The sequence below is a fragment of the Mchenga conophoros genome, linkage group LG19 (genome assembly GCF_057382185.1).
Source record: "Mchenga conophoros isolate Kocher_MC1m ecotype Shallow Benthic linkage group LG19, M_conophoros_male_GT1.1, whole genome shotgun sequence".
Classification (NCBI taxonomy): domain Eukaryota; kingdom Metazoa; phylum Chordata; class Actinopteri; order Cichliformes; family Cichlidae; genus Mchenga; species Mchenga conophoros.
Genome location: NC_140544.1, coordinates 6,888,034 through 6,907,231, shown reverse-complemented (window position 1 = coordinate 6,907,231; position 19,198 = coordinate 6,888,034). Strand labels below are relative to the sequence as shown.

The window sequence follows — 19,198 nt, the reverse complement described above, 5'->3', positions numbered from 1 at the left end:
CAGAGGTGGGCAGGTTCTCCTCCCGGATCTTCGTATCAGCTCCAAACTGCACACCAGGACACTGTGCAAACACAGTACCTTCATCAGTGACTTAAAAGGAAGAATAAGAGGCGTTCTCCTTTAAAATCTGACTTTTTTTATGAAGAAGTTGATAAATAGAGATAACTGAAGCTGGTTCCACCTCCACTTAACATGTCTCAGGTGTTGCACAGGCTGCCAGTTCATTTCACACTAATGTCTGACATTTCATATTGTTTCGGCTCTCCGTGCATGTTTAAATTACTCAAGAAGCCAGACTTCTTCCAGTATGCGTTTCAGTATCCTGTTTTTTCCCCCCTTATACCGCCGATTCTCCTCCCTCTACTTTAAACATAGAGCCTCCGTTTTATCTAAAACACACATGGACTATTGTGTTTTCCCTCAAATATTTGAGCAAGGTGTCAGAAATTTAGGGGCGGTATCAGATTTAGCACTTGGACAGCTTCCAGGCAGTAGAAAGGGGCCAAATCTCACTGTACACACACAGCACACATGCAACAAGTACAACTACAAACTGAGGTTTCTACAAAGGAGTGCGTGAATTACTTATTGACAAAAATTCAGTTTTATTTATAAAGCGCTAAATCACAATAAGAGTTGCCTCAAGGTGATTTATACTGCAAGCTAAAGACCCTACAATAATACACAGAAAACCCCAAGAATCTGGTAACCACCTATGAGTAGGCACTTGGCGAAAGTGGGAAGGAAAAACCCTTTTAACAGGAAGAAACCTCCAGCAGAACCAGGCTCAGACACAGGCAGCAACTGCTGCGACCGTTGGGGGTGATGGGCATGACAAAAGACTTATGACTAATGATTAAATGGTTTAAACTCTTACGAGTTTATGGACTCCATCACTTGTTTCAAGTGCTGTTTAATATAGCGTTAACAAAATCGATCCGAATACAGTAAAATAGACAATAAACTGGGATTTACGATGTGGCTACTTTGTCGGTCAACCTTTTCACGTGATGTCTGATTCCACAGATAACAAGATGGCAGCTGTCAAAATGTTTAAGGTGGTTACGTCCATCCTTTATGTCCAGTCTATGGCTACACTGTATCCTAACTGTATGCTAAAGCTAAACTAATCCTTTCATCTATTGAGGCAGAAGGCTTTAGAGCTTTATCAGTGCACTAAAATACATGTGCCTGCTTTTCTCTATTATTTCTCTCTTTTATTCCAAAGTTTTCTATTATGTAATTCATTTTGACAACCACTATAGTGTGTTAAATACTTGGTTTACTGATACAGTGCTGGCACCCGTCTGATCCGTCAGTCAACTGTAACTGCTGCCTTGCTTCTAAGGTGCAAAGCACTAGCAGAGTGGAGTTGTGGGCTGAGGTGTCCAATAATAGAAACAAAACCTGCTAGTTCCAGGAGCAGTTTGAGTTGTCGAGGTAACAGCTGGCTCTCATTAACCAGACCCGTGGAGCTGAACCAGAAAATGTTGAGGTCACATCGAAAATAATTACAGCAGCGGAGTGAAAACGTGTGATACAGCAAACCTAAACAAGATGGAGAGCAAGATGGAAAGTAATTTGGCGTAAACCGGCGCGCTAACCGTTAGCAAGAGTTAGGGTCAGTGTGTGTTGCAGAGATAGCTAGAAAGAATAGTTTTTGTGCGTGTATCAGCACATGTGCGCACACTCTTGTGCAAGTGCGTCTCAGCGACACTAATGACCCTCTTATTTGTACCGTCTGTGGAAATGTTTGGATTGCAATATCTGAGAGAGCTGCCACGCTACAGAGAACGGTGGGCTCATTCATGAGTTTCTGAATGAACAGCTTTAATATGCATTCATGCATCTGTGTGTGTGTGTGTGTGTGTGTGTGTGTGTGTGTGTGTGTGTGTGTGTGTGTGTGTGTCTTTGTGCTTGGTTGTGAACACCCCCTTTTCCCTTTATCTCCCTCCCTCCCTCCCTCTGGTCTACAAACTTTCCACATGTAATTTCCTTCTTATCCAAAATGCAAAATAGTTCAAGGAGTTGTATAAGAAAATACACTGTATTATGTGTTTTCTCATACAACTGCTGTATTTTTTAAAATGAATTATTGCTCATTTATATTATTTTAAATGAAATAATTTCATTCCAGCCATAAATTAATAATTAATTAAACTCTTTTTTTTGTATTTTCTTTCGTCAGATTCTCTGTCGTCTGGTGATGATGAAGATTATGATGAAGACCCTGAAGGTGCAGGTAATGAAAATGGTGAATTCTTTTCTTAAACCACATTTCACAATCAGAAAGTATGATACGTCTCTCATCAGGAAATGCAGTATTGTGCAAGAGTGTTGAACCAGTCCTCATCTCTTTATAGTTTGCAAGGAAAATGGTAAATGGGTACAGCGATTTCTTGAAACATGTTCAAACATATGTGGAAACACAGAACATAGGTCAACAATAGAGTTTGTAGAATGATAGCTTAAGTCCATATTTATTATGAACACCTTTACTCTGCAATGCCGATTGAACTCTCTTAGTCAAGCTTTCTTTAAGCAGTCTTCATAAATGGTTCTCCAGGGTTCTTCAAGGACATTTAAGGTTCTTCAAGGTTCTTTGGTTTGTTCTGTTCTCTGTAAAGATGATTCCACACTGCTTCAGTAATGCTGAGATCAATAACTGATAGGGGTCTACTGTGTGTTTTTATATTCAGGCATGTTTTTATTGGATTGGCAGTGTGTTTGGGTTCATTGTCATGCTGAAAATGAAGCTGTTGCAATTCAGACACTTTTCAGATTGCACTGCATGGTGGGTCAAAACCTGATGGTACTTTTCTGCTTTTAAAGCTCCATCAATTTTGATAAGATCTCCAACAGCACTGGTTGAAATGCAGCCCTAAACATGACAGAGCCTCCACCGTGCTTTAGCTCTACACATCCCTCTGTCCTCACCTGCTCCATATATATGATGTAAATTTGAACCGAAAAGTTTTAAATTTGGATTCATCACACCATGAGACCTGTTGCCACCGACTGCCAGTAAAGTTCTTGTGTAATTTGCCATACCTCAGTTTTTTCCTCTGTTTCATTCCATAAAAATTCAATTTTATTCAGTTTTATTTATACAGCGCCAAATCACAACAACAGTCGCCTCAAGGCACTTTATATTTTAAGGTAGACCCTACAATAATACACACAGAGATAAACCCAACAATCAAATGACCCCCTTTGAACAAGCACTTTGGCGACAGTGGGAAGGAAAAACTCCCTTTTAACAGGAAGAAACCTCCAGCAGAACCAGGCTCATTGAGAGAGAGAAGGAAGAGAGAAGAGAAGGAAGACAGGATGAAAGACATGCTGTGGAAGAGAGCCAGAGATGAATAACAAGTGTGATTCAATGCAGAGATGTCTATTAGCACATAGTGAGTGAGAAAGGTGACTAAAGAAGAAATACTCAATGCATCATGGGAATCCCCCAGCAACCAAAATGGCATCAGAAATCAACACCATTTCTGATGAGGCTTGGAGGAACTGAAGGGCCAAATGCATCTTTAAGGTCCTGTGTCAGATATTTATAAAGTTATAAATTCCCTATGTCGTACATAAATGAGCTCTTCATATTATTTACACCACACTTGCACTTTTATCCTCAGAAGTTAATGTGCAGTTTACAATTTAAACTCATTTCATTTGTCATAGTGATAAAAGAGTTCATCTGCAGGAGCAACAGCACGTCCCCACAAAGTTGCTTTTATGGGCCACTGTGTGACTACAAATGGATTTATGCAGGCTTGTATGAGCGTAATCAGAGTTGTATATCTGTAATTGACATTATATGGCTCTTATAATCGCTCGCATTAAACCTTCCCCCACAAGCACAAAACTAAATGCCACTGTCGCACAGATCAAAGGCTGCTGTTTCTCCAGCAGGTAACAGCCCCTCTCACTGCTCTTTTGTGATGTGAGCTGTTTTGGCATTCAGAGACCTGCGGAGTTCAGGTGTAGGTGAACAAAGAACGAGGAGGGATGGCTTTCACTGGCTGCACACACTTTACACGCTCTATTCTGTCAGCTAGCATGACTCCAGAGAGACAGAAAGCACCTCCACCCCTCTCGGCAAGCTCTCGACCAGCCAGACGCCACACTGTGCTGCCTTTGTTGTACCATACGGAGCGAGACAGCAGAAGGTGAGGTGCTGACAGTCAGAGACGAATCTAAAAAATGAGAGGAAAGAGTTGATGGAACTACAGTAATAAAGGGAAGACAATGGGATGTAAGTGAAAGGTAAAAGATAGAGTGTAGGATGCAGAGACGAAAAAAGGGGGAGTCAGCAGACTGTATAAAAGTGAAAGCCCAAAACATGCTAACGATGTCAAACAGACCATGATATGTTGAACCAACTCCCAGTCCACCCTTAACCACTCAACAAAATTGGTGCCAAAAGCAAAATGCGCAACTGTTTCAGTGACAGAGCGACAGGCGCACGCCCAGCCGAAATCAAAGCCCCTTTGTGAAAGTCGCTACAAAGATCCAACCAAATCAAACATCGTCACACTCAGCTCAAACTAAAATAAAACTGAAGCTGAGGCAATGATTGTGGGACATACTGCCGCTCCTGAAACTCTCAGTGCCCCGTGGTCATCATTAACAGTTCACCCAATCGTTTGTTATCCAGCTACAACGATTGCATGGCGAGAGATGGATCGGGAAGGGGAGATGAACTGGTGTTCAAGAGAAACAAGAAATTTTAAATGTTCTAAAATCATGTGAAAAACAAGCAAAGCTATTCCACGGAAATATAAATGTGGCCACTCCAGAACCAACAGCAACTAGGTGTGTCCAAAAAATAAATAAGAATAAGAATAATGCTTTTTAAAGTGATCTGGAATTAAGATGGTGCTCATTTAATGATTCTGGGGAACTTAGTTGCATCTTATACCAGTTTCTAAATGTTTGATCTGAGGTCATCTTACAAATGTTTTACTTCTGTCAATATCAACATTTAAACTATTCAACCTACTCAATATGTGTGAGAGACTCAAACCTAATATTGCTTCGTTTTCATGTTTGACTTTTAATCTTTCAGACTTGATTCAGTTCGACTTCAATTAGAATTGATTTAATTGATTGCTTTTATCCAGAGAGATAGAAAAAAATGAACAAAATAAATACGTTTTCTTAAAGAAAACTTCCCGATGCGGTCTTTGTAGTGCAGGCCGCTTTGGAAAAGCTTGCTAACAGCTCCAGCGTAAAATCTCTGAATGCACAGCTTCACGTCGCAGTGAAAGCCTGCAGTGTGTTTTTTCTAAACAGGCTGAAGTGGCAGAGGCGGTAACAGCTTACGGCAGACATCCTGAATGCCGGTAAATAGCCTCAGACTGCCAGACTTAATCTCTTAAAGTAAGTCTACCTCATGACATATAAGGCTCTGATTTCCTGACCAAAAGCAGAGGGATTAGCCCAGAAACTTTAAACCCCTATCGCCGCTTAATGTCCGCAAAGCCAATGCTAATTAGCCAGCTGTAGCAGGAAGGAGCCATGTGACAAACCACACAACCAGACAGAGTCCCCGAAAGCAGACGATAACAGATATGTGGAGATGGTGAAAATGTCGGGGTATTAATTAATGAGAAGAGAGGGCGCAGGAAACAAGGAAAGGAGGCAGCATTAACCTGACCACTTTAAGAAAAAGTTTCCAGCTGGGGAACTAAAATATTTACTGAGTAATTATTCATCAATGAGAGTTGCATTGTTGCTGTCGGTAGGCTTCTTTTGTTAGCCTCAGCAGCATTTTGAGATATTGAGAGTGAACAAAGATATCAGGGAAACAGGTGGCCTCCTCTGTGCAACACATGTCCAAATTAATTAGCGGTACCTTTGCAGCTGAAACAGCGTGGTGTGCATTGTTTTCAACATGTATTTCTGTGTTTGTCATCTTTGCAATTTTATGGTCTTGGAGACACAAATTTAGCAGAAACCAACACAGAGACAGTCTTGATTCATTTGCCAGGTGCTCGTATGAGAGGTTTTCTCAATAGGATGTGGATGTCGTCACGCAGTTTTGCAGGTGGATTTCAGAACAAGCTGAAGGTTGCATTCAAGGACGAGTGCGGTCCGACCCAGGAGTTAAGAGCGCTTGAAGAGGCCCTACCTGTATGATGACCTACATGATCTTTAGAGCATGGCCCTAAAGAAAACTGTTGGAGAGCCAAGGTGGTTTCAAGGACTTTGCTGTCTGTGGACTATTTTTGCAGTCACAAAACTTGTGTAAAGTGACCAGAGCGATGCCAACTTCAGCAATGAGTGCGCAAGAACCTACCACTCGAATCTCTCTGACCTGACGTTTGATCTCTCAAAATATGCGTAAAAACTTGAAAAAACATTTTAAAATGGAGTGCCCTGAAGATGCTGCGCTGACAGATGGGCAAATACAAAGTGAGCAATTTTTGAACAGCCGTCCGCCCTCACACGATGAATGCGAATTGAGTGTGTGAGTATTTTTTGCAGCATGGAAAGCAGCGAACACACTTGGAGCCTGTGCGAACTAAAAGGGCAGCGTGTATGTGAACGAGGGTGGGAGGGTTAATCTGTGCTGTGCTGTGCTCCTGAGCTATGCAGCCTCCTTGTTTACCCTGGCAGGAGAGCAGAGAGCTGGACGCCGGGCCACGCTACGCTGCTCCACAGCCGCCATTCCTCCTGCTCTGTTTGCCTTGAGTCCCCGCAGGCCCTCCAGGGCAGTGTGCCTTCAAAGAGCCCCAGTGTAATCTGTAATGAAATCTGCCTGTGTGCTCGCAGGCGTCAGTGAGGGCAAATTATACAATTACACAATTAGACCCCCCCTTTTTTTTCCCAGATCGGTGTCTGAGCGCTGAAGAGACTTGTGCCGTGGCGATCAGCACTGCACTGTGTCGTGCTCCAGCTAATTGCTGTTGTACTCAACATAGCTGATAGAGGAGCCACAGTCATGCTTCTCCAACCTGCAGCACAGATCCATGAGCCAGAAAGACGTGAGCGCACTAAGAAGTTTATGAGAAAATCTTGAAAATTCCAATTCAGTTACGTTTTATTTAGGCGCTTTATATTGTAGACCCCAACAATCATAGGAACCCCTATGAGCAGGCACTTGGTGACAGTGGGAAGGAAAAACTTGCTTTTAGCAGGAAGGAACCTGCAACAGAACCAGGCCCATCGAGGGGCATGGGGAATGGTTGGGGGTGAGACAGACATTAATAATGACTAATAATGAAATGTAGAGCAGTGTATAAACACAAAGTGAGTGGAAAACAGATGAGTGAAGGAGACTCACAGCATCATGAGAAGCAGCCTAGGCCTATTGCAGCGTAACTTAAGGGAGGATTCTGGGTCACCATATCCACCCTAATTAGAAAAACAATATAATAATAATAATAATAATAATAATAATAATAATAATAGGGGAAATCCCAGCTCCAGACCAAAAAGTGGACGGTCTTCCTATGTTAGCTTGTGCTTTTTGCACAATATTTTGCACCATATCACTGAGTTTGAGTCTTACCTTAAGGGCTGCAGCCGCAATGGGGAAGAATATACCTGCTGACAATGTGACACTTTGTGTGCCTGCGGAAACAACCTTCTTCCTTTGACTGATCTCTACCCCGTCTGTGTTGGTGGGATTTCTCCAGCCACACTTTGAAATCTGTTATCAAACATGAAGCAAGCAAGGCGGATCACGCTCGTGTATTTATAGGCTCCCAGAGAGATTCCCCTCGCAGTTAGCCTCCGTGTCTGACAGGTGGGCATGACACTGTAGCTGCTGAGTTGTGCTAAGATGTTATTGTAAACCAGTTTCCACTACAGCGACTGCATATCCGTGCAGGGCAGGGTTATCTGTCGAGTCCCTTCTAACCCCCCTCTGCGAGGGGTTGAGGGGTGCCAGCCCTCCCCTCCTCCGTGCCTCCTCGCCTCCCTCCCAGAAAATCCCACTCCCCTCTTCTGCTGAGGAAATACCATCCTGCCAATTAGACACGGGATGGGATTCCTGCGTGTTGCTGAGCATACAGAGCAAGGCTGCGCAGTAAATCAAAAGCATGCTGAAATCAAAATATCGACGGCTTTTTCTGAACTGGAAAAGGCTGCGGCTCTTTCACTTTTTTCCTTCTGGTGGAAAGTGTCTGCATCAGCTCTCTGAAAAGTAAGCTGTTTTAAGAATCGGCAGAGCCAGCATATCGTATTTTTGAAGCACCAGAAAGAAAGCTTTTCAGTCTCGCGAATAAAAAAGATTTTTTTTTTAAACTGTTAAATCACCGTCCCCGCTTAATCACGGCATAATTTCACGTGGAATAAACATTTGTTTCAGCAAGCTACTAATTGGCTTAATGGTTCACAGGAGGTGATTGTTACATCTGGAACACGTTGAATGAGAGGAGACTTGCTCGCATGAGCGACAAGTACAACAATGGGCAACAAATTACGAGAAGATTTCAAAAGCTTCATCCAGACTGCCTGACTGACGGCTGATCTCCTGATTCCACAGAGGAGAGCGTCAGTCAGAGCAGCTGAAGGTCCGCGAATAAAACAACCTTCGTGTGTTATGGTGACAAAACCACGGAGACACCTTTAGTCCGTCCTGTGAATCCACCTAAGCATCTATTTTGGGTTATAAGCGTCATTGTGGCTGAAGGATCAGCAGCAGAAATATGTTTTCAGGCCCAGATGAGTTCAGGACCCACAGCAGCAGCAGCAGGGGAAGGAGGAGGATGAGGAGAAGGACCACACATTGGGTTAGAGACTTGTTTAAAACCTCACTGAGCGTTTCTGTTTGACTGAGTGTGTGTCTGTGTGTCAGTGTGTGTGTAGGGTGGCTGATTACCATGCCAAAAAACAATGTGTTCAGACTGCTTTTGGAGGATTGTCCCAGTGTGGAGTGTGGAACTTCGCTCCAGAGACAGAAAAAGAGAGATGGAGGGAGAGAAGTCATGAATTCAAACAGACACTTCCCTTTTAAGGTGGAAGCTGTGTGTGTGTCTGTGTGTATGTGTGTGTGATTGCACGTGGAGGGTGTTTGTCTTTGCGAGCTGGGGAGTCTCTAAGTCAGCCAGTGGTCTGTGTGCTTTATTAGCAGACACACACACACAGTCTGTTTAGAGGGTTCAGTAACATCCTGTTTGTTTGCTTTCTAAGAAGATAGGTAGGTGTCTTTAATCGCTGAACATCTCTCTCAGTCTGGTTGCAATTACTCTGTGAAGCTGAAGCCAGAGTTTGATGGTAGGAGCCAAAGTGTCAGAAAAGTATCAGAACACCCCAGACATTTGATAAATAGACACACAGTAGATCAAAGGCATTTATAGGTAGATGTTATATCGAACGGTGATTGACATCTCACCTGAGTTGCCAAGATGAGACGGGAATTTGCCCGTTCAGCGCTCGAGGGTGAGAATTACTTTTTAACTATTGCCTGACTCACTCAAATACACACACACACACACACACACACACACACACACACACACACACACACACACACATACACACACAAGCGCGGCTATTGAGATGGTAATTAGCTCCACTCTCTCCTGCTGCATTTAGAAAGTAAAAGAGACATCTGATGACCGGTCAGCCAACTCCCCAGCTTTTGTCCTGGGAAGCACACACACACACAGATTATACCAAGAGGAGAGTGAGCAAGCCATGCCTCGTTGCTCTCACTCTCCACACCCACACAGCATGGACAATAGCCCTTCCTGACTCACTACGCTCTCTTTGTCCACCGTCTTCTCAATACAACTCAATAAATCGCCCTGACAGGTTTCCAAACTCTCAAGATCTCATGATTCAGACCAACTCCTCATCTTGTTATAGAGGAAAGATGGTAAGATGGTTTTGTCTGGTCCCCCCGTGACGCTTCATGCGTCCGTTTTGAGCTCTTTCAGCATCCGTCAAACTGTGTTTTACACCGCTGGCGCATCTTCAACTTAACTGTATCTCTGTGGACAGCGGGGAAGGGCCGACTTGGAAGAAAGATTGTTTTATCAGTAAAAAATGAAAAGGTTTCATTCAAACATCTATAAGCAACTCTTCCTTTGGGATATCAAAACAAAAGCCTCATGATTTACTCAAGAAAAACATCTTGAAATCACAAAAAAAAAGAGCTTAAAATGACTGAAAATGAATCACAGAAACCTAACAGTGTACATATGTATTAGTCTCTGTAAACACTGCAGGTACTCTGTGTTGTTAGATGAGGGAAGACCTCTGGTGACACCACATCTGTTCTGGTATAGTGCATAACTCATCCAAGATGAAGCACTCGTTTAAAAAAAAGGGCAGAAGAGCAACTTGTCCCATCTGTGCCGTCTTTTAACAATTACAAAAACATGTAACTGTAAATTCCTGGAGGGTCTTTCCCCAAATGTTTTATGATCTAAGAGTAAATGGAAAACCGTAGACAGATCTGTTTGGAGAAAAAAAAAGTGGCATCTTCGTATTGCGTGAGTCTGCCTTATCTATTTAATGTCTTTGAAATGGAAATATTTAAAAGTCTTAAGAGTTTTTAATGAGTCTTTTGTGTTTTCCCAACAGAAGCGCCATATTGGACCAGGCCAGAACGAATGGACAAGAAATTATTGGCCGTTCCTGCGGCCAACACCGTCAAATTCCGCTGCGCTGCGTCTGGAAACCCACCACCAACCATACACTGGCTGAAGAATGGCAAAGAGTTCAAGGGAGAGCAGAGAATGGGAGGCATCAAGGTGAGAGCAATAACATGTTAACACCTAAAGGTTAAAGGAGCAGGACTGTGATTTATAGATTCAAATCTTCACACAGCACCAAAAAAATCTGCTTGGAGGAGTCTCATGTTCTTCCCTGTTTGAGCTACTGTCAAAGTGCCTTTTAGCAAGGCATTTTAATCCCCTGCTGCGTGTCCATCAGTAGATCAGTGTGGGTGTTGCAATGTTCCCTGGTGTGAATGTCTATAACTGGGAGACTGTGAAGCAGAGTGCTGAAAGAAACTCACGCTCTGTGAATCTTCTCACGGTAAATAAAGGTCAGGAAACACGCCATAGTCGAGGACACCCCCGGCACTCAGAAACGGATAAGCTGAATATGAATTTAGGGTCAGACCGCTGTGCTGAAATCAGAATGGTTCACAGATACATGCATGCTCGCGTGATAGCTCAGTGTTGACAGTAACCCAGTGCAGCAGACAGCTGTTGTGCTCAGTTTTGTCATCGGATTCACTCTAAACACTAGGCTCTCGGGTGGAATGGCACTGCTTAAAGTAGCGGGGCTTGGTTTACTTTTGTTTTCCCTTAATGGCCCTGAGCTGCAGAATTAAAGGACAAACTTGGTGTGGTAAGACCATCGGAATTCAAACAGTAAAAACGTGTGTTTTGGTTCAAAATAAACTTCAACCTAATGGCACATAAATTCTAAAATTATGCCCAGAGATGTAAATTCTTTTGAGGGTCATTCAGCCTGTGTCTTATTATTTTGTCCTTCTCATTCTTCTCAGTGCTTTCTTAAAATGATGGTGGGGAGACTGTTTTAGATGCTAACATTCACATATGTGGTGAATTATGTAAGGGAGAGCTGCATTAATTTGTTACTTTCTAACCTGAAATTGCTGTCATTTCAGCAATTATGATTTATTAAAATGTAATCAAGTCATTACTAATATTCCAGAAAAAAATGTACATGAGGTTTGCCAACATTTAGTAACATTAGCCACCCTAAGTTAATGCTTTGTCTGCACTTCTATACTTAAACTCACTAATTTCAGAGTATTATAGCGCTCAAATTACTAACTGTGGCTACACTGAGGGCTCTAGAAATATCGAATAGTGTCTCCTAACAGTCACTGTACACGTGGACAAACATTTTTCAGCCAGTTAAAGGAAGTATATATTATCAGATAATGACGGCGTTGTTAGCTAGCCATTACTAGCTAGCTAAGAGCTAGCTAACAAACTTTTTCATTTCGAGGCATTGCAGTTAAAACCCAGTTAATAAATGCAATTGGGTTTTTTATAAGCGTGTTAAACTGTCATCTTCACTGCTAAAGAATTTAGTATTATGTTTTGTGAAAGCACCACAGTTGTGCTAAACGTTAACGTTATTTCTAGATAGTGTTACAGTAGGCTGTCAGAATTCACATACTACACAAGTAGGTATGTAGAGGACATAGTACACTAACTGAGAGTGTATTTGCAGAATAATTGCTGAATTAAAAATGAGAAAGAGTGAGGTTAAAGAGTCAACTGAGACAGGTTTTTTATTACAGAAGAGAGGGAAAGTGTCCATTTGAGCTATTTCCTATTACTCTAACATTTCATCTTCCACTTTCAGCGGGGTAATCATGTGTCAGACTGCTATAGAAGCAGTGAGAGACATTTGGCCTTTAAAGAGTTAAATGTAATGAGACTCTTCAGCTATTAACAGTTTACAGAGATCTTCAACATCTGCTCCCAGCAGACCAACAGCAGTTGTCTCCCTCTCTCTGTCCCCACTCTGACACACACACAGATTCACACACACCTGCCACCAGTCCTCAGGACGCTCCAACTTTGACTGGAGTGGTTCCCTGACAGCAACTTTTAGCATGTGTAGTACACATGAAGATTAATGGATGAGAAATTTTGTTGTTAGCAGCAAATTAATCCCAAACTGAGCGCTCAGAGCACTTAGATGTTTAATCCAACTGTTCAACAAATCTCTGAGTTCTCCAACCCAGAGTTGTTCTGTACTCACCAGTGTCCAGTTAAAGAGCACAGCGGAGGTGTTTTTAGCATTAAGGTCTGGTCTTAATGTCAGCGCCATCTTTGTATTTTCCTCACACAAACTCAGCCTATGCAGTGTGTATAGCTTGGTGTGTTTGCCCCTGAAGCAGCAGTAACCATTTTGTACACCTTTATGCTTTAATACATGCTCCTATGGGATGCTCCATGTATAGTTAGAGGTCGATATGTATAGCTGCCTCTTCATACTAAGCCTTTACGAAGTATGTAAAGTCACATTGACCTCGGGCTGGCTTTATTTGAGTGTGAGCTGTGACACTAACAAGTCATTAACACAAATTCCTGTACATGCTCTGCTCTGTGTAGCTTGAGCAAAACAACCACTGCTGTGGGTTTAATTGTATCTGTGGCCACTTGTACTCTAAGGATAAAATGATCCAGTGGAATGGGACGTTGTAGTTGCAGTACAAGCGTAGGGACTGAATAGGTTCTAGTAGTGGCTTGGCCATTTCTGCACACTATGGCCTCAGTTATTTCACTGTTATAAATGGTTAGCATTAGCACACGTAAGAGCACGTCCTGTGATTATTAAGACATTCCTCTACGTGTCTTTATCAAGACGTTTTCACACGCTCCCCTCGTCCCTCCCTTCTTTCCCAGAGATGCTTCGAAATCCATTTAGCTAATCACCATGTGACCACTGTTGGCCTTAAGGGAGGTGAACAGAGAGGTCATCCTCTATAAAATCACAGTGCCGGGTGACAGACAAGTCTGTGACCCAGCTACGTTTCAGTGAGGTCAAGGGTGACAGCTTCAGTCCATCTCAATGCCAAGAACTGCTGCTCGTCATGTTATTCTGCTACTATGCACGCCACAAATAACGCCCTTCTTCAAATGCAGACCAAGAAATTTCCATAATGGCTTAATTTGCACTAAAAGATATTAACACTGAAAATCTAGTCACATTATCCTCGGTTAAGTTGATTGATGTGCCTGATAGTATCTAATATAATTTAATTTGCCTTTTTTTTGTTCCTGCCATATGCTTGAAGTTGTTAGTCCACAAACTACTTTTATGCTTTATTCCTTAATCCTCCATCTCTTATTTTTTTGTCATTTTAGACACAGTAACTAATGCCGGTCATGTTAAACATGATCTATTGAGGATACTTCTTTTCTCAAAAAAGTCTAAACTTGTAGCACAAAATGATATTTACAGGTAATAGTCATTAGTCTTTCAAACTAACAGCTAAAGTTTGAATAATAGTTGTGTTAATAGAAATATATTGGTTCATCTTAGTGGGCTGGGGGTGGTTAGGGGGGTCTCGGAGTCCTGACAGCCTGACAATGGCCTCTTAAAGACTATTCCTCCAACAGGTCGTCAAGGTGAAGTCGCTTCCTCCAGCATCTATACTGAAATGACAAGATCATTTTTGATGTGACAGCCATGGTTAACTTTGGCTGAACGAATTGGCTTCGGATGGGGGGATGAAACGACTCTGTCGCATATATCTCAGGGCTTGGAGTGTGCTGGTTGGGGACTGACTTGCTAACTGATCCATGCTGACGGGCACAGTGGAGTCCACTCCATGTAAGCGCTGCCCACCAGCCAGTTTGTCATTTTCTCTTGAGTGCCTTCAGATCTGCGGACGTGTGAGAGAAAGGCACTGACTGAGTGGACCATTAGGGTCCATTAGCCACCTACAGAAAATACGTCCTGTCTTCACGCCAGAGTGCTTGAAAACAGCCTTTCCGAGGATGCACTACGTTCACCTTTGTTGCTTAAAGACTTCCGCTTTAACAGAGGGTTTGACAATCGCTCTTTTCTTTTGCAAATATGCACACGTCTAAACTAGTCTCCGGTTTTACTTTTCTTTTGAAGAATTTATTGAAATGTAGGGGGGAAAGTGGCACATTGACTCTTTTGTCGATCACCATCAAAACTCTCATATTTTAAATACAATTAAGATGTTGACATTGAGCATTTATCCTGAAGGTATCTCAAAGCAAAACAGCTTACGTCTATTTTCAGTGGTTACAATGTAATCAGGGATAAAAGTGCTCTCTTGAGATTAAGGGTATCTTTTACAGGAGGCTGAAGTAAAATGATGGCAGAGATAATGTCATCTCTGTGGTAAAGAGATTCAAAGGTGTTATTGTAGGGTCTTTATCTTACATGAAGTGCCTTGAGGCAACTGTTGTTGTGATTGGGCGCTATAAAAATTAACTGAATTGAATTTCAGAACAGGCAAGAAAACAAATGGCAGAAGGCAGGATTGTATTAATATTCCACCCATTTTGAAGCATTTTTTCTGGCCACACAACACTTTTTTTTTATTAGATCAATGGATTTTATACTTTATTTTGCATAACTAAACTTTTTAAAGCTCTTTCTAGATTTTTTATTTTATTTTATTTTTTGTAGGTCAAGCTGCATTTACCAGCTGCTGACAACGGTATTATCAGACAGTCTGGCTTTCAGTGTTAATGTCTTTCACATGCTTTCCATTCTGGAAGGTAATGTATTTCTGGGGGAAAATGCTGACTACAACAAAGGGATTGTTTAATTTACAGAAGAGGATCAGCAGAATGATCCGTGTGTTAGCAGCTCCAGTGTCAGTATTTGATAGTCCAACCCTACAGGCCTGTATATTTGTACACTGACACCTTTTTCCCCATGCAAGCTGGAGGCTGTTTCAGATATTCGCTTAAAATCTTGCAAGCACTTTACAATTCTGTTGAAATGCAACCGAGAGAGCTAAGCGGTGCATTAGCTGAAAACTAAAGGAAACTAAATAGGATGTGTGGCTCATTTATAAAATGGAAAATAAAATTCCAGCAGTGCGATGTGCCGGAGCATTGTTCGCCTTTCCAGACAACTGCGGCGCTCCTTATTGTGAAGGCCAAGCCCTAAAGGTTAAAGTTCAGCCGTCTATTGAGCCATCAGATGGACGTGGCAAGAGATGGGCGTGTTGTCAACCCATTGAGCCAGCCCGAGCCTTCGACAGACAAAGTCATCGCCGTTGTATGATGCCACATATGGCGGATGGGATTTTGTTGTGCTCATGCTAAACTTCGGCAGCACAAGCGAGGCTAAAGCTGACAATGTAATTATTGTGTTTCATTCCTTCCAGGTCGCTCAGCACTTAACTGATTTTTCAATCCCTGTTTTGACAGCTTTCCAAGACGGGGCTCTTAAACTGGCTCCACACTGTTGCTTTTTAAGACTTTAAGCACTTTAAATCCTTGTTTTTTCCACTCCGGATTTTAACACAGCCTGGATTGTGAGTCTCAGTAGGCCACGCAGGAATTTCTACACATTGCAAGATTATTTTTGGACTCCTTTTTTTAATTTTAGACCAGCCGCACGTCTTTTTCCCCTCTCAGTCATTTTAATCAAACACATCGCAGATATCAAAAGATAGATGATCCAATTTTTTGTTGTTTTTTTTACTCATATACTTCCATTTTTACAGCCTTCTGCTGTCTTGCAAAGCTAAACTTTACCAGCTTTAATAGCAACCCCCTTAGGGCTGCATCTCTCTGTTTCTACCTTCTCTATGGGTCAAATTAGACGGTAGCGCAGATCCGGGCCACTGGTCCGCTCTGACACACTCATAAATTCTGGTAACTGGCCCCGCTGGTTCTGACAGAAGCTATTTTGTGAGGTGAAGACGGAGAGTTTGGACTATAAAGGGAAAAGAGCTTCCTGTGTTTTCTCAGACAACTAATACACTGCAAAAAATGTCAGCATCTTTGCCAGTCTCTCAAGCTCGCTCAGAGTCCAGAATTTGATGAAAAGACGTGAGAGAATCTGCCCATTGGATGAGGGAACTGAAGTGTTTTCGATGGCAATCCCGGTGAAGCAAAAGGAAATGCCTTGAAAGGCAGTTTACTTTGTCCCAAAATATTTCGGAGAAAAAATTAACACAGAATACAAATTTCAAGTTGTTTCTCTGTCCTTCTCAGACTCCTGAAAAGCTGGTAATGTCTCTTTCAAAGTGCACTTTTTGCAGTGTAAAACTGCCTGTCCATTCCCATGGCATGCTCTGTGCGCTCCGTACATCCACAGCCAAAGCCTTAAAACCTTTAAAGCCTTGTATGACTCTAATGTAAGCTGCTTAATAATTTAATTCTGGTTGGAATCTGGCATGATTGGAATGGATAGGATTATCACATTTGGGGACTAATGCTACGAGTTCAACAGGGGTTAGCCAGTGTAACATGGTAATAAAAGCCAGTGATGTGTGTTTAGAAAATAATGAAAAGTGCCAGGAGGAATTAAAGTAGAATGGCACTCAAAGTTAATTATTACCGCAGACAAGAAGTTCGTTTCAGTAGCCACGATATTAGTGGCAGTTAACACTTTAAAACCGAGTGCGTGTATCAGACACAGATGTCTCGGGCTAGGTGTGAAATCAGAATCTGCAATGTAACAGCAGCTGTCGTATAAATGTAGTTGCGCAAAAGCTCCATCTGAACTGAAAGTTTGCAAAGAGTTACAAAGCAAAGAAGTCATGCTTTGGATCGCTCTCTTTCTGTATCTCCTGGTGGTCTTGCCCACTACTGAGCTTGAACTTGTTCTCATATTTTACCACCTTTTCGGTTCCCCCTGCATGTGTCGCCTGTTTTCTGGGGGGTTTTTATCCCTTCACTCCCCTCTCAGCTCAGCTCAATCCCAGCCACCACAGCACAAGGCGTCACTCAGCTGCTCATGAGAGCAGCCATTGACTTCGGTTTGACTCCTGTCTCTGAGAGGGGTAGACGGGGTGGAGCCAGCCCTTCTGAAGAACCATTTGCCAGCGTCGAGCGAGCCTATGTTACCACGCAACTGCAAAAAGCACACACAGGCATAATATTTACACTGTTACATTATTTTCCGTATACGCCTCCAAGAGTGGGAGTCAAGAAGTGTATACTGTAAGACAGACAGAGGAGAAGAAGAAGAAGTAGGGGAGGAGAATTTGATCCTCGGCATACAAATATATATATATATATATATATATATATATATATATATATATATATATATATATATATATATATATATATATATATATATATATACCTTCTGTGAATGGCTGGCTGGCCACCAAAATGTGTGGGGTTAAATGTTTACAAAAACATTAAACCTTCTCTGGGTCGGCACATTTTCCTTTGCGGGTGATGTTAAGTGTTCCACCCTGAAAAGCCTCCTTGTTGACATCACTCACTCCCGTCGTTAGTAATTCTGACCTCTCGCGGAGGAGTTCACTCTGCTCCTGTCTCGCAGCGCTAAGCGCCACACGTTTCCACTTAAACCGTGGAGGTCATTCCTCTCGGCCCGTGGAGACTCTGCTTATCGATGCGTGGCGGGTTCTGTCTTCGCGCCTCGCGGTGCCGGACCGCTCGTACGTTCGCTCTCCCATCCGATAGACTTCTGAATCTGTCAAGTTAGTATCTGTCTGCTGCTGCCATCCAGCCACACCTGGTTTGAATTACTACACACAATTCAACACTCGGGTCTCCGGGGATGGCTTGCTCCTGAGTGGCACAGTGGAACCACTTTCAGAGGTGCAAAAGAAGAAAAAAAATCCTTCTGCCCTCACTGCAGGCGGAGAGAAGAAAATACTTCTCTGCTATTTGAAAATGTCATATTTCATCAAGTCATGATTCCAGTTAGTTTAACTGGTTTCTCAAACATATGGCGTGTGCTGCGTTCTTTTTCTTGAAAAGGCCGTTCCTTGTGATTTATTCAAAGCGATACCTGATGGCACCACTCTCTGCAGCTTCCCTGGCCGCTGCGGGCACGCGGAATAATTTCCCATTAAGACTTTAACACCACGTCAAAATATTGCGTTCTGCTAATCACATCTGTTCTGCATCAAGCGGGATGCAATTAATAAAAAGAGGTTACAGTTGTGTTGTCGTTTGAAATGTTTGTTCAAAAGGGTTTGCACCTCAGTAAACATGCACTGCACAAAGGCCTCTCCTGTTTACCGAGCGGTGCGCTCTGTGATGTTTTATACCAAAGGATATCAAAGGAGGGAATAGCTCTGACAGTAGAGAGGACGCTTTTCTATAGCAATAGCTGATATTTATTGGAGCAATTTCTCTATGGTGACCGTCTTATTAAACGTAGGAATATACTAAATGGGTATTTGTGTGTTGCTCTCTTGAAAATATGAAAGCAAATTCTCCCAAAGACTTCTGCACCCTTGTCATTTTTTATGACATATACTAAATATTCTCTCCTCTCTCATCTCCGTCGTCCCTCCACCCCATCCAACCCCAAGCTGAGACACCAGCAGTGGAGTCTGGTGATGGAGAGCGCCGTGCCGTCAGACCGGGGAAACTACACCTGCGTTGTGCAAAACAAATACGGCTCCATCAGCCACACCTACCAGCTTGACGTGCTCGGTGAATGTCTTTTCTCTTCTGCTGTTTTAACAACACATAACTTAACACACAGCAATTATAAAAGAGCTTATTTTTAGCTGTACCTTAAGTCTAAATTTCCT

The 19,198-nt window shown here is 42.5% G+C and overlaps 1 protein-coding gene across 7 annotated transcripts in view; it reads left to right on the top strand.

Moving 5' to 3' along the window:
• Positions 1-19,198, top strand: part of fgfr3 (fibroblast growth factor receptor 3) — a 67,172-nt gene that overhangs the window by 24,543 nt on the left and 23,431 nt on the right. For 4 of the 7 annotated variants that reach the window (XM_085258171.1, XM_085258170.1, XM_085258172.1 and 1 more), the window contains exons 4-6: positions 2,189-2,254; positions 10,543-10,712; positions 18,974-19,097. In XM_085258171.1, coding sequence (XP_085114297.1) covers positions 2,189-2,254; positions 10,543-10,712; positions 18,974-19,097 — 360 coding nt within the window. The remainder of the gene's footprint in view (positions 1-2,188; positions 2,255-10,542; positions 10,713-18,973; positions 19,098-19,198) is intronic. The other 3 variants (XM_085258174.1, XM_085258173.1, XM_085258175.1) reach the window with 2 other exon arrangements.